General features: G+C 39.3%; 1 protein-coding gene across 1 annotated transcript in view; it reads right to left on the reverse strand.

The window, feature by feature from the left end:
• Window positions 1-10,968, reverse strand: part of PLEKHG7 (pleckstrin homology and RhoGEF domain containing G7) — a 62,619-nt gene extending 51,651 nt beyond the window's left edge. Inside the window, exons 1-3 of the mRNA XM_043546975.1 lie at window positions 10,559-10,968; window positions 3,424-3,560; window positions 1,877-1,917 (exon numbers count right to left, since the gene is read on the reverse strand). Of these exons, the coding sequence (XP_043402910.1) occupies window positions 1,877-1,917; window positions 3,424-3,560; window positions 10,559-10,968 (588 nt within the window). The remainder of the gene's footprint in view (window positions 1-1,876; window positions 1,918-3,423; window positions 3,561-10,558) is intronic.
• Window positions 10,969-18,822: the final 7,854 nt, after the last annotated feature.

Below are 18,822 nucleotides of genomic sequence, written 5' to 3' on the forward strand. Positions count from 1 at the left end.
TGGAGAAAAATTGGGTTAAGTTCCAGGGAATTTTTTTTTTTGACAGACAAAAGACTATATTTTATAGATATATATAGTATAAGTTTTAAACAAACAGTTTAATACTGTACACAGCAATGATAAGTGTGAAGCTTGGTTGAGGTGGTGGAGTCAGAGGGTGGAAGAGGGTGGGATATTTCCCAGGGAATGGCTTACTGCTAAATGATGAACTAGCACTCGGCTGAGCCCCCAAGGGTTAACACCTTGCTGTTAATGCAGCCTCACTCTATAAGGCAGCAGGAATGGAGGGGGCGGGGAAGACAGCATGGCAGAGAGAGAGACAGAGACACAGACTAACACGGCTGCTACTCTGACACCCTGTTTGTGAGAGAGAGACTTTGAGACAGCAGCTGCTGCCAGCAAGCTCCCTCCATTCTGAGGCCTGCTGTGTCCCCCGCTGCTCTGTGGAGATGGGTGGGGGCAGGAACGGGGGAAGGGGAAACCCTGGCAACAACACCCCTTTTCCCCGTCCCCTCCCTGCACATAGGGTGACCAGACAGCAAGTGTGAAAAATCAGGACAGGGGGTGGGGTGTTATAGAGCCTATATATGAAAAAGACCCCAAAATCAGGACTGTCCCTATAAAATAGGATCTGGTCACCCTACCTGCACAGCAAGCAGGAGGCTCCCGGAGCAGCTCCAAGGCAGAGGGCAAGAGCAGCACAGGGCAGTGGGGGAGGGACAGCTGAACTGCCAGCAATTGACAGCCTGCTGGGCAGCAGCCACACAGGGAACTTAGGGGAGCTGATGTGGGGGCTGTTGGCCCACCCTGGCTCCAAGCCCCCACCAGCCTAGCTGCAATGGGCTGCTCTTCCTGCAAGCAGTGGACAAAGCAGGCGGCTGCCAAACGACACTATAAGGGAGCATTAGGCAACTTTAGACGAGCATGTTCTCTAATTCAGAGGTTCTCAAACTGTGGTCCGTGGACCACCAGTGGTCCGCGAGCTCCATTCAAGTGGTCCGCGGATAGTTCCGTCTACGGTGCACTCCTGGGTGACCGCACATGAGAGAATGAAGGGCCACCCACCTAATTAGTGGAGCTGCGTGGGCGTGGCTCCTCTGATTAGGTGCCTGGACCCTGGAGAAGATGCACATGTAAGGGGAGGTGGTGGCCTTGGGGGGAATAGCGGGTAGGTAGGAGGGGGTAGTGGTGTGAGAAGAGGTGTGGGGGGGGGAATTTGGGAGGTGCAGGGCTACGGCGCCCAGAGAAAGAGGCTCCAGGGCTGTGGCTGCTGGGGATCTGTGCTAGCAGATTGCTTTGTAAGAGTGGGATCTTAGAGACTAAAACCATGCAGGGTTAGGCTGGCTTTGTTCTTAAGAGGACTCTTCAACTATTGGTAAATAGTATTATTTCAACACATCAAATTTGTTTCATTGCAGCATGTATCCTTCAGTTAACACCACTGATGAAGTGATTTTTGACTCCAGTACAGTAGGATACTTTAACAGGTACTTATTTGAGTCGTCCCATTGTTAACTTCTTGGCCTCAATGACATGTGGCCATAGGAAAGCAACAACTTTACAAGATTAAAAAGGAATTGGACAGTTGTATGAATATCTAGAATTATTGTAATTAAAGCCAACAAAAATTTTGGAAGTGTTATTAAGCCTTGTGCTTCAGGGCTTAAACCAATTTATATCTATTAGAGATCCGGATGAGACCTATGTAGGGGGCAGATCATCCCACAGATTACCTGCCTGAATTGGGGCATTTATTTTTGATTTCACCAGCCCTCTGTCTTTCTTCAGAGATTGCAAAATGAAGAACCAAGTTAGCCTTTCACATTAATCTGTGGGAAACTCTATTACAGGAAAAATTATGTTGTGAAATACTCACAGCTCCTTTTCTGGCGAACGGCCACCTTGGTTTTTTGGACTCTAATGGGTGAAATTAAAACAAATACGTTGTTGGGTAAGAAAACAAAAGGAAGATCATTAATATTATTTTGTGGCTCTTTTTTTTTTTTTTGAAGGAGACAAATACAATTCTTAAGGAGAAGAAATAATTTATACTTAAATAAAATTTAACATCTGTGTACAGGCAGTTTGTGGGGTTGAGCTAAACCCATTGATGGCTTTTAGAATAGGTCCCATGTGCAATAGTGATGTGTACCAAAGACTGGATTGTCAGAGTTGCTGAATGCTCACAATTCTCATTGTCAATGTGAGTTGCAGGTGCTCAGCTCTGCTAAAAACCCAGCTACATGATTGCAAGTTAATTTCTTACCATGACGTGGTCAATTAGACTTCACGTTAGTTCTTTAAAATGACATCATTCAACTTTCAAGAACACTAGCCATATCTGTTTATTACAGCATCTAAGGGCTTGTCCACACAGATAAGTTTACCAGCCTAATTATATCAGTATAGTTATACCTGTACAACTTCCCATGTGGACTCTCTCTCTTATTCTAGAATAATTATATTGGGATAGTTATACCAGTAAATTTCTCCATGTAATCAAATCCTAATAACTTAGGCCCTGATTCATGAATGCATGTGCTTAAGTATCATTGTATTAAAATTGAAGTTCAAAACCTCATTTTTAAAATCATGCTTTAGACAACTGTCAATTTAATAGTTCCAAAATAATATCCCATAAGACTGTGCATCATTTGATATCCCCTAATAGCTCTCTACACCTAGTCTAATTCCTGACCTTTTTAATGGCTGAAAAACCTACAGCATCAAGACAATTATAGATTAAGGACTTGTCTACACTGTTGCTTAAGTCGATGTGACTTATGTCACTCAGGAGTGTGAAAAAACCACCCCCACAGTGATGCAAGTTACGTGGACCTAAGCCTTGTCCACACCAGTGCGAAGTCGGTGGGAGATGCTCTCCCACCGACATAGCTTCCACCTCTTGTTGAGGTGGAGTAATTATGCCGACGGGAGAGTGTTTTCCTATCAGCATAGTGCACCTTCAGCAGATGTGCTGCAGGGTGCAGCTGCACCGGTGCAGCTGTGCCAATGTAACACAGTAGTGTAGACGAGCCCTAAGGAAAAAAATCTATATTCGCCTGGGCTTGAGAAAAGCAGCAAAATGTCAAGCAATAGGAATATTAAGCCGCTGATATCTGTAGTTTGACTCACCTTATTTATCTCATAGAATTTCTTTTGGAATAAGTGGCTTATAAAGTAATGATGATGCTAAACACCAGTACCACGGTAGGCAGAATTCACTGATCAACTGTATTATACAGCTGATCAGCAAAGAAGATTGATAAGAGTAACTCCACAGGGAATTTTCATATTCGCACCTGACATTCATATTCTGAATCCTGAGGCGTGTTGGTTTATGCCCCAAGTATAATTTAACTTTTTAAAAAAATATAAGTTTATGCGTGATTTAAAAGAATCAAAACCCACCGTGTACTTGACCTCCATTTAGCAGCAATGGTGAGCGTTGCAGGTAGTCAGCAGCATCATCTGACACTAGGAGGTCTCCAGGGAACACCTCAAGTCCAGGCAAGCTTACCACCACAGAGCTACGTCTGCGTTCTGCTGATCTACATGAACTACAAGAGAAAAAACTTCAGAGCCTCTCCTAATATTATTACATAGGTGATTTATTTAAGTGCTCATTGCTAATAATAAGCAACAGCAAGCAAAAAAACCCAAAATCACACTTGGGCTCTGTATAATCCATTAAAAAAATCAATAATTTAATGAGCAGAAAACTGGACCCCATGCAGAAAACACCCTGCTCTCTCTTGCTGGCACTATCATTGTCACTCCTAAAACAACAGGCATGCCAGACACATCCTAAGAAGTCTTGAAAGACAAAGCATTAAAAGGTACAGAGCTGTAATAATTTCCCCCGCTACTTGTGATGTTATATAAAAAGAATGATAACCAGGTATACACTAATGTATCACCACTGTTGAACAATTGCCCTAAATGTGATACAAAGTATGTCATGTAAGGCAGTGCTACTCAAAGTGGTGGTCCGCGGACTGATGCCCGTCCGCGAGCCATCGGCTGCCGGTCTGCGCGCATATTGGAAAAAAAAAATTGCCGGTCCCCCACATCAGATAGCTTGAGAAGCACTGATGTAAGGTATAAATGCAAAAATTGTAATCTGCTAAATTTGATAATCCTGTTTATATGCATGTATCATCTTTGTATCTGAAGTTAAGAACATTTGCTATGTATTTGTATCTCAAACATGTGTTGTGTTCCTGGGTGATACCCCTAGATAGCTATTCATCAACACTAGACAGCCTGCTTGATGGCCCATGAAGAACAATCAACAATTCCAGGGACCCTCCCAAAAACATCTGATGACTCAGCAAGGCATGTAAGGACATGTGATCTAAGACTCCATCTTTTACCAGTAACTTTCCATGCTCATGTGACCCTGGACCCCATGTTGGCCAGTAACTTTCCATGCCCATGGGCTGAGCTATAAACTGCAAGCTGTGACATGACTGCTTTATCTTCATTTCTGCTCCACATCTCTGGATATGATTTCTAACAAAGGAGAGCTTTGAACAATGGACTGAGGACCGCCAATCTAATGGGTGAATGAGAGAGATTTATTACAAGCTAGCAGATATAACATTATATAACATCACTGCTATTATTCTCGCCTGCAAACTCTGAAATCAATTGTAATGTATATGATTCCTTTAACCAATTAATAACTCTTCTTTTCTTTTTATATTAATAAACTTTTAGTTTTCAGTTACTAAAGGAACTGGCTACAGCATGATATTTGGTAAAATCTAAAGTAAACATATTGACTTAGGGGAGTGGCTGATCCTTTGGAATTAGAAGAACCTTAAATATGATGACTCTGGTTTTCAGTAACCCCTCATCATAAAGACCTGATGTCTGAGTGGTGGGAGGGGCTGGATTGCCTAAGGACACTGTGTTCTTAGTTTCTTGTTAAGCAGTGTGGTGATACAGGAACTCACTTTTACTGGGTTGATGAACTCTAATGTTAGCATACACCCCAAACGGTCGGTTATCTATCCTATTTTTTATCAGTTTGCCCTGAATGTGGCATTCTCAGTTGCGACCCACACCAGGCATAGACCACACTGTTCCTTTTACAATGGATTTAAAAAAAAATGGACTCCTGCAGCATTTTTTCTTTATATAATGTATCAGGTCTTACACAATCCCATTGAATTACTGTATGCTATATTAATAGGTAACAGGTAAAAAGACTCTATATATTAGCCAAAAGGAGCATTTAATAAAAGAATAAGGAACCTTCTCTAGTAAGAGACCCATTGAGTTTACAACCAAGGCCAGGGATTGAATATTTAAGAGCGGAGGAACAAAAGGTTAAAGTTCTTGCAGAAGCATTTAAATGCATTCAGTGATTCACTTTGAAGCCCCTACAAGAGAGTGTTTGAATAAAGAATAGAATAGCAGCACCCTGGGATGTTAATTAAGTCCACACATGATTGTAGGTACCTTTGGCCTGCATGGGTAAAGAGGGCTGATTTAATCTTTGATGTAATTCAGCTGATTTAAAAAAAAGCTAGAAAATCAGAGAAGAATTTCATGGGATTTTTAAAAAGTTTGAGTATTCCTTTGTATATTTCACTTCCTTTTGACCATTTTGTGATGTTTTCATGTTTATAAATCTCTAGAGAGTGTTCAGTCAAAGTTGGTAATTACTCAAACATTTTATAACACTGTAATTTGCAATATAATATGCCTTAACATGCTTACTGATGTAAGGCAAGCAGCTCTTTCCAACTGTTGTTACTAACAGAAAGCTATTCCATTTTTGGTTAGATCTGACGCATGGGGAGTGGGAATTGTTAATTTAAATGTAAGTATATGTATTTGACTGAATTTTATTTTCAAATGTATTGTTAATGTTTTGGTTTATAGTGAGGCTCTGAGATTTATTTCTCATGTCATTCAAAACTGATACATAGATTGTAAACTCTTTTGAACTGGGACTTTTTGTCATGTGGCTATGATCATAGTGCCTAGCGCAGTGCCCTGACTGCGTTCTCTAGATGCTACTGCATTGCAAATGTTAAATGATGATAATAGTCATGGTCCTAGAGCCCAGTTTTAAAACTGCTTCTGAAACTACTTCTAATTCCAGTCATGGTAACCTTGAAGACACTTATTTTCCAGTACAAGCCAGCTGCTGCAGCGTAATGGGCAATAAACCACTTCATGTGGTATAATGGCTAAACTGTAAAGTTCGGCAGATTTCCATCAGCTTGGATTCATGATACCAATTTAGAAAATTCTGTTACTGATCTTAAAAAATAGCTAATGGCAGTTGTTTTGACACTGAATGCTAGGTTATTGAAAACAGGGATGACAAACAACCGGTAGCTCTTTGCCATTCTTGGTAATCAAATTAAATAGTAGCATAATCAAAAATCAAGATAAAGTTCTTCCTTTTCAAAGACACGTGCACCTAACTGAGCTCATCATTTAGGTGTGCGAATCTCCTACATGTATAGGCAAGCTGAGGATACACGTGTGCATGTCTACAGTACATGGAGGCAGGCAACCCCAACTTGGATGTATGCATCAGTGACTTGCATGCCTAAATCATGCATGCACACGTAGATGTGTCAATCTGTGACCACCTGAGCCAAAGTTTATATTGGGTTCTTTTGTTGGTTTTGCTGGAGAAAGAAAGCTGGAATCCTGTGCAATTGAAATACCGGAGTTGGAGTTCTCTACATAGAAATACAGCATTTCACCATTATTTTCTGCCTACAGAATGTTTGTAGGTGTGCATTTTCTTCAGGATTTTTTTTCTTGGGAGGAGGGGAAGAATTTCATGCTTAAGTGCTTGAATGAAAGGATTGTGTTTACCATAGGGATGAACTGAAGCGCAACAAGGTTTGCAAATATTTGTGCAATAATTCTTCCTTTAAATCTGGTTTGCCAGTGAAACAACACAATGTCAACAGTTTGTATTACAAAGTTATAGAAAATGATTAAAAACCTTTAAGTAAATCAGGATGTGGAAAAATCAAACACACACTATGTACAATCTCTCCTAGCAATGGAATGAAATGTCACATGATATGTTTTTAAGGCGTGCACATTGATGTGTTCATAATTGTCTCTTAATTGCAGCTATAATACATCTCAGATGTGACAGGGAATACTTGACCTATATCATGCACCATATTTGATTTTAAAAATGCTTTCAAAGTTGATACTAAAATAAATCTAATTTATGTAAGAATAAAAACAATAGATCACCAAGATCAGCATTGTAGGATGTGTGCAGCAGTAAATTAGACCATGGCATACTCCAACAATATTATAAGCAAGTTCATCTGGAGGGCACAAGGGAATGAACAGGATTTCAAAAATGGATAGGCCTGTGTCCCATATCCCACTGAAAATAACAGACTGTCCTGGTTACACTTGAGGATGAGAGGAGCGTCTCTGGGGGGGAAAGCTTGATCATTTTGGTAGTAAATTCCGCAGCATGTCAATGGAATGGGGTAGGGTGAAGATGAAGTCATAGTAAACTGAGAGAAAAGGCACGTCCATTAGGATTGCAGGTGCAGGGATGCATCTCTGCCCTATAGGCTCTTCTGACTGATCTGTGAAATAGTGCTATTCAGCCAGCCCTCACAGCAGTCTTCTAACTGAAGAATTCTCTGACATTCCAATAGCGTTTCCTCTGACTGTGATACCAAGGGATTTACGTTAGGGTTGAATTAACCGGTTTGGATAAAATCAGAGTTGAATAAATGCTTTGCTGAGAACTTGAACCAAATCCGATTACTGAACTTCAAAATGTTGTTTAAAACAAAGAAAACAGTAACATTTTTTTTCTTACAGCTCTGCATATCTTCATTTTGGCCAATACAAGAAGTAGAGATAATGATGTACCATCAAAATCATAAAATATTCTCATAGTGTTTTCTATCCATGAGTGTACAACTCATTCTGTAAGGTTTCCACTCTGATTTCTTGATTAAACAGGCCAGATGACACTGGATGTAATTTAGATACACTTGGAGAGCCAGATTCTCAGCTGGCGTACATTAATGCGGCTCCAATGAAATCAACAAAATTAACCCAGCTGAAGCTCTGAGTACTAAACTTTTGTCTAATTCAATCATCAGAAATTTTCAGATCTACCCACTAGTAGATAGATTTTAGCAGAACTATATCTCCTGCTCATACAAACATTCATGCTATTACTGGGCCTGTTTCTATGCAGTGTTGCTCTGACACAGACAGATCAGAGTGGCTATTCCCATAGTCTCCTGTTTGCTAAAAGCTCCAAAGACTGAAATGTGGGTTGGGATTTACAGCAATTCAGAAAATTTGGGGAATTGGCCCACCCATGAGCCGTATGCTTTTAAACACATGCACACATACACTGGAGCATGTTTTAGGAATTTCCTTCCCATGTGAGGCATTGAGCAAATTAACCCCCACTTTTGACACTCACTCACATTAGAGTCCTGCCAATACCTAAGTGGGTAAGTCCTATTAAAATGTAGCCATGAACGCGTCACTTTAATGTTGTTTGTGAGGCTATTTCTGCTGTTTAGTTTAGTTTCTGGCCATCTAGAAGCATCATCAACCTAGCATTAACAGTTTTACTGGTCCACCTTCCATGTATCCCACCTAAAATTTTCAAGGTACTGTTCATTAAAATGATTATAACACCAGGAAACAAGGAACTGATATGTAGGGAGGTGCTGGTGATGCTTATCTTGTTTTATGTTCTTGTTGCTATTTTTGTTTGTTGTGTACATAAAATTCAGATGCGCAAATGTTTACAGAAAGGAGACACAAAAGGAGTACAAGTGTGGCTGAAGCAAATTCAGTTTAAAATTAAAGTTAATATTCCCTGAAAATTCTTTATAGTATTCACCCAACTCTTCTAAGAGCTTAGTGAGATCGGGTATAGCAAACTGCACTTTACAACTCCATATCATGTCAGCAAGTTGCTGTGCTAACTCTTCAAAGGAGAGAATTCATATATTCTGTTTGGTCTGGAGGGTTAACGATCCTTCACCCAGCAGTTATCCTCAATCTGATTCTCTTGTGAGAACAATGTAGAGCTGTTGTGCTAGCTATTCTCCAAAGCTCTTGTAGAAAAAAGTCACTCAAGATTTTGGGATGTTTTACGTTCTCCAACAGATAAAATTGGACACTAGTTAATCCAAATGGCTAGACCTGCTTAGCAATTCAAAACTATTGTGTAGCTGTCCCAGACAGGCCAACTGAAACATTGTGCAAACATATCAGGGCATGCCTGAGAGAGGGCCTCTCAAATAAATCTCATTAACAACCTGCAGTATAAACTAACCAGTGATCCTGTAATTTAAATGCGAGTTTTCCATGCATGTGCATACAGTGAGCGTTCCACTAGTTGGACTAAATTTAAAAGAATAAGGGATTTCAGCTTAGAATAAGCTAAAAAAAATACTTGCGTACCTTGAGATAAGTAGTTCCTTTTTCTGAAAGAAAGTGAGAAATTGTTGTTACTTGTTATGAAAGACAGTAATCCAGTTCTTTTTAAGGAGCATCAGTTTCCAGTGGAAATATGATTCCAGACTCAAATATGAGTCTAATTAATTATTTCCTGAAAGGTGTTCATAGAGGCAATGGGGCCAGAACTCATTTGACAGCAATAATATCTTTCTATATTTGAGGGGAAAAAATAAAGTAAAACTATTTAGATTTAAATAAAAAATAGGCTTTGGGTCTTGGTTCAGTAGAGTGTTTAAACACATGCTTAAGTCCACCTTTATTCAGCAAAGCATGTGCTTAAGTGCTTTGTGGAATGGGGATGGACTGAATCACATAGAATCATAGAACTGGAAGGGACCTCAAGAGGTCATCTAGTCCAGTCCCCTGCACTCAAGCCAGGACTAAGTATTATCTAGACCATCCCTTACAGGTGTTTGTCCAAACTGCTCTTAAAAATCCCCAATGATGGAGATTCCACAACCTTCCTAGGCAATTTATTCCATGCTTAAAGTTATTCATTTACTTAAGCGTTTTGCTAAATTCAGCGCCTTACTCACCAATTGTGAAGGAGAAACCTTCCTTCCTGACTAACATAGACATTGGTCTATTTAAGTAATGGCACCCAGGTCAGGCTGTGGTTAAATCAGACAGGCCCTGGTTTAGTTTGCCCATGCTCTACTTTGAGATATAATTCAAGCATACAGAGCTGAAAAAGGGGAAGGAATATTCCATTCTAGCTCATGTTACCTGAACACATTCCTGCTGAGTAGTGTTAAGCTGGGAAACTTGTTCTCTCCCAGGCAGGGTAGCAGTGTTGACCTTCCAAAATTTTTGAAACACTGGCTCAGAACTACCATTGCTGAGCTGATCTTTTTGATGTGGTAGCTTTGATTTGAGGTCAAAAGTCTCCAAAGCAGCTGCTGGAGTTTCAGAGTTTTCTTTGAAAGATAGCAATTTTTCATGAATGCAGGAGGATAATGAAAATGAGGACGAGGCATAGTACATAGTACACCGAGGTGGACTTTTACAAATATGCCGCAGTGAACCAGTGTGCTCCCTCTGGCTTCCCAACCTAGTGCCATCAAAGCCCTCCTGAAGTCCTGAAGCTTGCGAGACGGAGGTCACGCTATTTCTTAGCCTCCTTAGCGTTGGGGAGGTGGAAATTCTGCCTGGAGCATGCCTGTCAAACTGGAAAGGTGCACTGTAGCTTTCCTCATGCTCCTTCAATGGAACCTTTAGGAGGATTGGAGGCTCACTGCGACTTCGTCTCTGGATGCAGCCATCTGGTGACCTTTTACAGTCCATACCAATTGAGATAGCCCTTGTTTCGCAGGGCTGGAAGATGTCACTTTCTGAGTCATTGTTTCCTGACAAATCAACATTCTCTTCATGTGGGTCAGTCTGCTTGTTTAGATGACATTCTGCTTTGGGGTAAGGTTTTTCATCCAGTTCCAGAGAATAATCACAAACTGGTTGTTGCATCCTTTAGCTACAGCATGCAGACCTCTAGCTGTTATCAGTTAGAAAGAACACAATCAGAAAAGAAATCTCCATTCTCAAACTGAATATTCCTTATTTAACCCCATGTACTTCATATCCCTTTTTAATTAATTATTATCCCTTGCTGAAAACCAGGTGCTGTTTAAGAATAGGACTGAAAAACAAATTCCTGACCACTATTCTCTGATGTCACAAAGCTCTTTTAAATCATTATTTGTATTTACTATATGGTGACATGTTCAGTTCTTGTGTAACTGCACTTACTAAAGTCAATGGAATTTAATATAACTCTAAGTCAATGCAGTTGGCCCAGGGATAAATTTGACCTATGGATTTAAATGGTCAAAAGTAACTAGTGATTTTTGGGTGCTCAACTTGAAATGCCTTAAGGGGACCGGCTTTTCAGACGGATAGTTAGCACTTTTTGATAATCAAATGCCTCACGTTATGCACTAAAAATCACGAGTCACTTTTGAAAATTAAAAAATTCGTGATCGTTAACAGAAAAGGGCTTCTTTCTTATTTAAGGGGCTCAGAAACTGTCTCTGTCACTCACTGCGCATTATAACAGATACATAACTGCATGGTAAAATGGATGTTCTATAAACATATAACTGTCCTCCTAAAGAGCCAGGTGTAGAAAATATGTTGGGTTGAAAAATCTAGCTTTGTTCAGTATCTCTGTTTCCTTGTTAGAACTTTTGATTCTCCTCTTTCCACAAACATTCTTTCTGTGTTTTATGTGCACTTACATTTAATATGCCAGCATGTACAACTAATGAAACAGAGATAGATACATTGATAAAGATGCATACGTATAATTATATCCCAGTGTGTGCAAATGCTAAACATCTCACCATAAAAAGGAATAATAATTGCTGAGTACTGTTGAACTTTGAGCATTTTGGGAATTGATTGGTACAAAGTTAGTTCATGCAGGGGCTCTTGTGGTTTAAGATAACTGGGGAAATCTAAAATGTTCAATGGTCCTTAAATTCATCCTTCCACCTCTAGTGTGAGGCTTTGTGTGTATTCTTCCTTATTAGTATGGTGGGCTGTGACATAATACATGTGATAATAGTACCATTCTCCAGAATCAGACTCAGCATTTTAGGGTAGGACTGCCTTTCCATGGACTATTGCATTTGATGCTTTCCTGGAAAGTGCCATGTGAATCTAAGGTACTTTGTTCAGTGCTCAGATATAACAACGGTGGGTACTGTAGATATACCTGTAAAAAAGATATGGACTCTCACCTCCCATGAGCCTATATTGCCCCTATAGCAATTTTTCTCCATGTGAATATTCAGATTTTCTTGTAAGGCAGTTTCGCTTGTAGTGTAGATGGCTTTGGGATGGATATCTGAAAAGACCCTGTTCTAAAAGGTTTCAGGAGCAAATAAGAGTTTCACAAGCTCAGTGGCCCCAGTTGAGCAAAGTACAAAGGCACATGCTTAACTTTAAGCTTGAGTAGTATCATTACTTTCAATGAGACTAATTATGTGTTTAAGATTAAGGATATAGCTAAGTACTTTGCTTGATTGGGGCCAGAGTCTCTTAATTTTTCTTAGGTCTTTTTCTGCCAAGAAGTGAGGCTACAGCACTGTACTATATTAGGAATATCAATGAAGCCAGCAATTCCCATGTCCCTTTTTTCTTTTTAAGCAGGATAAATGGACTATATCAAATAACTATTATTTACTGAGAGGTTAAGCAAATAAAATCTAACAATCATTTAAGACAAGGTTAACCTGTATTATTTTCTTTTCAGCAGGAAAGCAGGATGCTTTAATATAAATACATATAATTGGTATTATGTCATCAAATAATACACCAAAAAGTTAATAATCAAGCTATAGTGGCAATTTCTTGGCAATTTATCTGGTAATTAAGTGTAGTAATCTGTTTTATGTTTCATTGTGTATGAAGGTGTAGTTCCCAGATACTACGATAATAGTCCCTTTAGAAATGGATTGACAGATAGTACAGGTAAGAAAATAATTAATGATAAACAATTTATTCAACAAATGTGGCTCCTCATTTTGCTAACAGAATATCTGCAAACCGTTCATAATTTCCCCAGATCTATTTGTTAGTTGTTTATTCAAACATATGCTGGCTTTTTAACCTGCTTGATTGATTGAATGTGGCTTGTGAAATTTGATCTGGTGTTGCTTAGTTTTAAATAGATAATCATGTGGTATTGCTTCTGTTCTCTCACTGGATACATCTACCAATACTCTTGACCCAAATTCAAAATCTATTTTTTGCAGCTTCTGATGTATGCAACTTTTACATTTGCTTTCCACAAACATTTGGGCCAACCCAATCCAATCACTCAAATGTTTGCAGGAATGAAATACAAAATTTTCCTGAACATGATGGAAATGAATTAATCACAACTGTGATGAATATCCATAGAATTTTTTTTGCCTTTTTTATCCATCTTTGAGAGATAAAGAGTAATCAAAATATGTGCTCATTAAAACTGAGATACACTTGGAATCCACACTCTCCATAAATCATGCACAAAATCAATGTTATTTCCCTGTTTTTCATCTAGGCTGTAATAGCACAAGGTTGTCGTGAGATCTCCTATTACTATGGGATGAACAGAAGTGTATTTTGTGATGCATTACATTTGGTTTTTTTTATAAGTGACCATTTGGTTGTCTGTCTGCAGAATTCTATAATTCACAATGGGGCTTCCAGATATTAGTGTGAATTAAGAAAGTTTTACTGTGTAGACTTTATTTTTGTTAAACATAGATGCTTATGAAGCACAATTTGAATTAAAACTTACTCTCCGGAAAGCTCTTATGTTAAACTGAACATATAATGAAAAGGAGTACTTGTGGCACCTTAGAGACTAACCAATTTATTTGAGCATAAGCTTTCGTGAGCTACAGCTCACTTCATCGGATGCATACTGTGGAAAGTATAGAAGATCTTTTTCTACACACAAAGCATGAAAAAAATGGGTGTTTACCACTACAAAAGGTTTTCTCTCCCCCCACTGGGTTTGTGCTGGAAATGGCCCAACTTGTTTATCATACACATTGTAAGGAGAGTGATCACTTTAGATAAGCTATTACCAGCAGGAGAGTGGGGTTGGGGGAGAGAAAACCTTTTGTAGTGGTAAACACCCATTTTTTCATGCTTTGTGTGTAGAAAAAGATTTTCTATACTTTCCACAGTATGCATCCGATGAAGTGAGCTGTAGCTCAGGAAAGCTTATGCTCAAATAAATTGGTTAGTTTTTAAGGTGCCACAAGTACTCCTTTTCTTTTTGCGAATACAGACTAACACGGCTGTTACTCTGAAACCTGAACATATAATAAAATTCCAGTAATTTTTTTAAACTAGGAGCTCAAGAAACTCTTCTCAGCAACACAATCTTGACGAAGCAAAACGTGATATAAGAAAAGGACAGACAAACAGACACACGGACATACTCTAGCTCGTTAAACTTACTGCTTTATACAGCGGAAGAACTGCTTTCATTCTCAAATGGTCAACTTTCAATCTGTTCACATCCTCTGCCAATATAACAAAAACAAAATAAAAACGTCAAACATTTCACTTGCTTCACTGTATATTGGACTCAGACGAAGCGACACCTTTTCCTCTTCCTAAGCTTTCTTGCTGAAGTGCTGAAATGGGGAACTAGTTTTTCTCCTTGTAGAGTCAACGTTTCTAAGGGATTTGTTTATCAGAAAGGTCAGCTGGAGTGGCTTCAGGATCAATGCCAGTTTTCAAAGGGTAACGTGTTCCATTTTAACACAAGATTAATAGTATTCACTCTTGAGAATAATTGTCTCTCCTCTTTGCTTTTCATTTTCCCCTTCAGATTGCTCTGCATAGATTTGTACTGATAAGGCTTGGCAAAGGAAATCTCACTCAGGTAATGAATAAGTATCAAGAGCAGATGAAATTCTAAGGAACAATCCTGTTTATATGCAAGTGTCTTAAGCAATTAGAGCTGTCTGAATTAATCACTATGAAAAATTTAATCAATGAATTCAGCACTTTTATTCTGTTTATGAATTATCAACAGTTAGGTTGGGATTCTAACAAGTATGTTCACAATTGTTTGAATTATATGTATGGAAAAATTGTTTATGGATTATTCAGGAACTATTCTGTGAGTATTTGCAATTCTTTATTCACTGCTATACAACTGATCAGCTAAGCTACCTGGTATCATTTCCAATCTGTGATTGGATGCTTAAAACTGAAGTCCTGTTTATTTGTTCACAAATTATCCATATATCATCATAATTGTTCAAATCTATTGTGTAAGCAATACAATTTTTCAAATGGCTGAGCAAACACTGCCAGTGCAAATATTCTCAGTGATATTTATTTGTACTAGAATTTGTGACACTTTTCACCTGCTTTAAACATTTTTGCAAACAGAAAAATCACCCAACCCAAAGGTACATGAGTAAGTGTCTGATCAAGTACTGACTGAAGTCAGTGGGAAAGACTCCCACTGAATTCAGTGGGGATTGGATTAAGGTCTCAAGTGGGTAAATGGAGAAAGCAAATTGGAAAGTTTTATTCACAAGAATACACATAAATACTTGTTTTCTGTTTTCATCTGGCTCAGCTAGTAATAAAAGGGAATGGGAAAAACTTTCCCCTCCCCCATCGATCTTGAAACATCCTTTATGATATAGGCAGAGTTGGTTTAAATAGAAAATTATAAATCAGCAAATAAGGCCATGTTATTTTTCCACGCTCAGCTTGTCCTTTAAATTGATATCAGATGAGATGGAGCAGATCTTCTTCTTCTTCATGAAATGCACACAAGTATCTGTTCTGATGTGGATGCCACCCTGCCTCATCGCTGGTGTAAGGGTGCTACAGCTCGGAGGAATGACAAAGCCTGGCCAAAATCTTTGATATTCCCAAACTACAAAACTAATAACACTTTGGCCAACTGTACACTGAAAAGGTCAAGATTTTGAATATACTAATGGATGATTTTGACCCTTTCAACTGCGTGCTGGACTTATTCTTTGTTTTATGCCATTCCCAAGAAGCTGTCAGGCAAGAGTTAAAATTTAGCTAACAGCTAAGATAGAAACCGCAGAACAAGCAGGAATGCTTCAATAAGCATTTCAGTAGCAAGGACACTGACAACTGTAAACAACTGATAAGCTTACATGGTCAATGCCTGCCCAGTAACGCAGCTCTTAAAACAGAACAAACCCTCCCTTCACAGCCCACCGGATATCTGTAAGCACTCATCCCTACCCCCCACACCCAGCCTCCTTCCCCCACAAGGTAGTCATAGATGTTTGATGCAATTAGGATGACCTCTATATGTATGTACTGTTCTTATTTTTATCTTTTTTCAGGGTTCTCTCTTGATTTGTAACAATGTCTGTCTCTGTATGTACAGATAAATGCAAATGAATTGATAAGAGAATGTATATAACTGGCCACGGTGGCACCATATTTTTGAAGCTGCTTGTCAGTCTTCCTGGTACCGTAAATAACCCCCCTTCAGTATTGTCTGTGCCTGCCTGATTCTTGGGGAAAAGAATCTTTTTGCCTAACAAAGCATTAAACCATCTCACTGGATTACTTTACCTAATGGGTAAAATGATCATGTTAAACAAAGATTAGTTTCTCCTGGCAGAAATACTAGTTGCCAGGATTTCTACTTAACCCGTGGGTGTGAGAATACTTTATATACTTGGAAGCCAAGAGAGGTTGTCTGTGTCAGCTATGGTATAATTATATGCAGTGCACACAAACATTCATTGAGAAGTTAATTACTGTATCTAATATGTTGCAAAGCAAAGTATTCCAGTTTAATAGGTATGAGCTTGTACAGCTGATGAAGTCTGAGTACAGAAGAACCGCAGAGTTACAAACACCTTGGGAATGGAGGTTGTTCGTAACTCTGAAATGTTCGTAACTCTGAACAAAACATTATGGTTGTTCTCTCAAAAGTTTACAACTGAACATTGACTTAATACAGCTTTGAAACTTTACTATGCAGAAGAAAAATGCTGCTCTCCCTTTATTTTTTTTAGTAGTTTATGTTCAACGCAGCATTGTACTGTATTTGCTTTTTAAAAAAATTTTTTTTGTCTCTGCTACTGCCTGGTTGTTTAATTCTGCTTTCAAATGAGGTTTATGGTTGACTGGTCAGTTTGTAACTCTGGCGTTTGTAACTATGAGGTTCTACTGTACCTCTAAGTCCCGCTTTTCTTCTACTATTAGTGCATTTGCTGTTTGCCATTGAGTTAGGTAGTTCTTACTATACTGAAGTAACACAGATGTCATGGTAGCCTTTAAATGTCAAATAAACGTACTCCGTAACAGCCGGACGATTGATTTTTTTTTTTTGTAATTACTTCTTGTCTCTGAAGGCAGCCATTTCAGCCTTTTTCAGTGTGTGACAGGGAATATGACAGGGAACCTCTTGTCTGTGGTATTTGTGTTGGAAAGACCCTAATAGAAAGAAATATAGCATAAAAAAAGGAAATATGCATTAACATATGATTTCCCCTTGCAATTAAGAGCGAATGCTGCCCTTTGAGCCCAGCCCACGTTACAAGGCTGCGTGCTGGGAAAAGCAGAGGAAGTTTGGGGTGTGTGTTGATCCAATATTGCACTACAGGCTGTGAAAGAGAAGCAGAACAGTAAAGCCCATGGCTGTTCTGCATTGCATGAATGGTGGAGATGAATGGCTGGAGGACAAATCCACTGCCCTGTCCGCATGTTGCTCCCTTTCTCAGCTCTGCTCTGCTGTGTGAAGGAGGCCCTCAGATCCTGTCTCGCTTATAGCAACGCAATGGTTCTGCTGCAGTTAGTCCATGCACCTGTGCAGAGGGGGTGGAGGGAGAGAATCATCTTTAATTATGAAAAAATGTGCTACTAAGAAGCTTAAAAGGACTTAAAGAGGCCAGAGAGTACCTTAAATTCAAACACAGGCTTATTTAAACACCAGTGACAGAGCAATAAATAAATTTCCATTGATTTCACCCTTTGCTCCTAATGATTCAAGCTTCAAAAGATGGAATTTGCCCTAAGTTCAAAGATCCAGTGGCTTGTTATCCAACATACAGTTACTTCAAATGCCAAATGATAAAAAGAATCTAATTAAGTGTGACTTCAAAGCAGCTGGTGCAAACAATAAGCAAAAATGGAAAAAAGAAAAAAATAGCAGTTGGATGTCTATAAAGATGGAGTGAAAGTAAAACGTGCTCTTTTTTAATGTAACAGGAAAGAAAACTATAGCTGAGGTACTGAATAGATAAAATATCATGAAAATGTAGAGAGACATAAACCCATTTTTTTCCATATCCCAGAATATGAAAGACAGAAACTTCCTGTTTACACTGTAAATAACTATTGAAACATAGTTCGTTTACCATGGAGAACAACAAATACAGAACTCTCTAAGGCTATGTCTACACTGGCGGTGGCATGTAGGGTATGTAGCTATGCATTGCAGCGAAAAGCATGCGTCCACGCTGTGGCATGTAGCTACACGTGTCCATGAAAGGATCCTGTGCAGGGAGGCAGTGGGGAAAGGCTCCTGCAGGGGAAGCTGTCAAAGGCAGAGACTTTCTCTACTGCCTCCCCTCTGCCAGATCCTTTCCCCACTGCTGGAGCCTTTCCCTGTGGTGGGCAAAGACTCCAGTAGCAGGGAGGCAGTGGGACATTACACTGCTAAAAGTAGCAGCGTAGATGGGAAAGGCACTGCTTGGGCGTGTAGAGACCCATGCTGGGCACATACCTACAGGGTTCAGACATGTCTTTGTTTTAGTTGCCTAAGCAGTGCCACACCGTTTACACTGCTATTTATACCTG

This window comes from Chelonia mydas, chromosome 1, assembly GCF_015237465.2.
Source record: "Chelonia mydas isolate rCheMyd1 chromosome 1, rCheMyd1.pri.v2, whole genome shotgun sequence".
Classification (NCBI taxonomy): Eukaryota; Metazoa; Chordata; order Testudines; family Cheloniidae; genus Chelonia; species Chelonia mydas.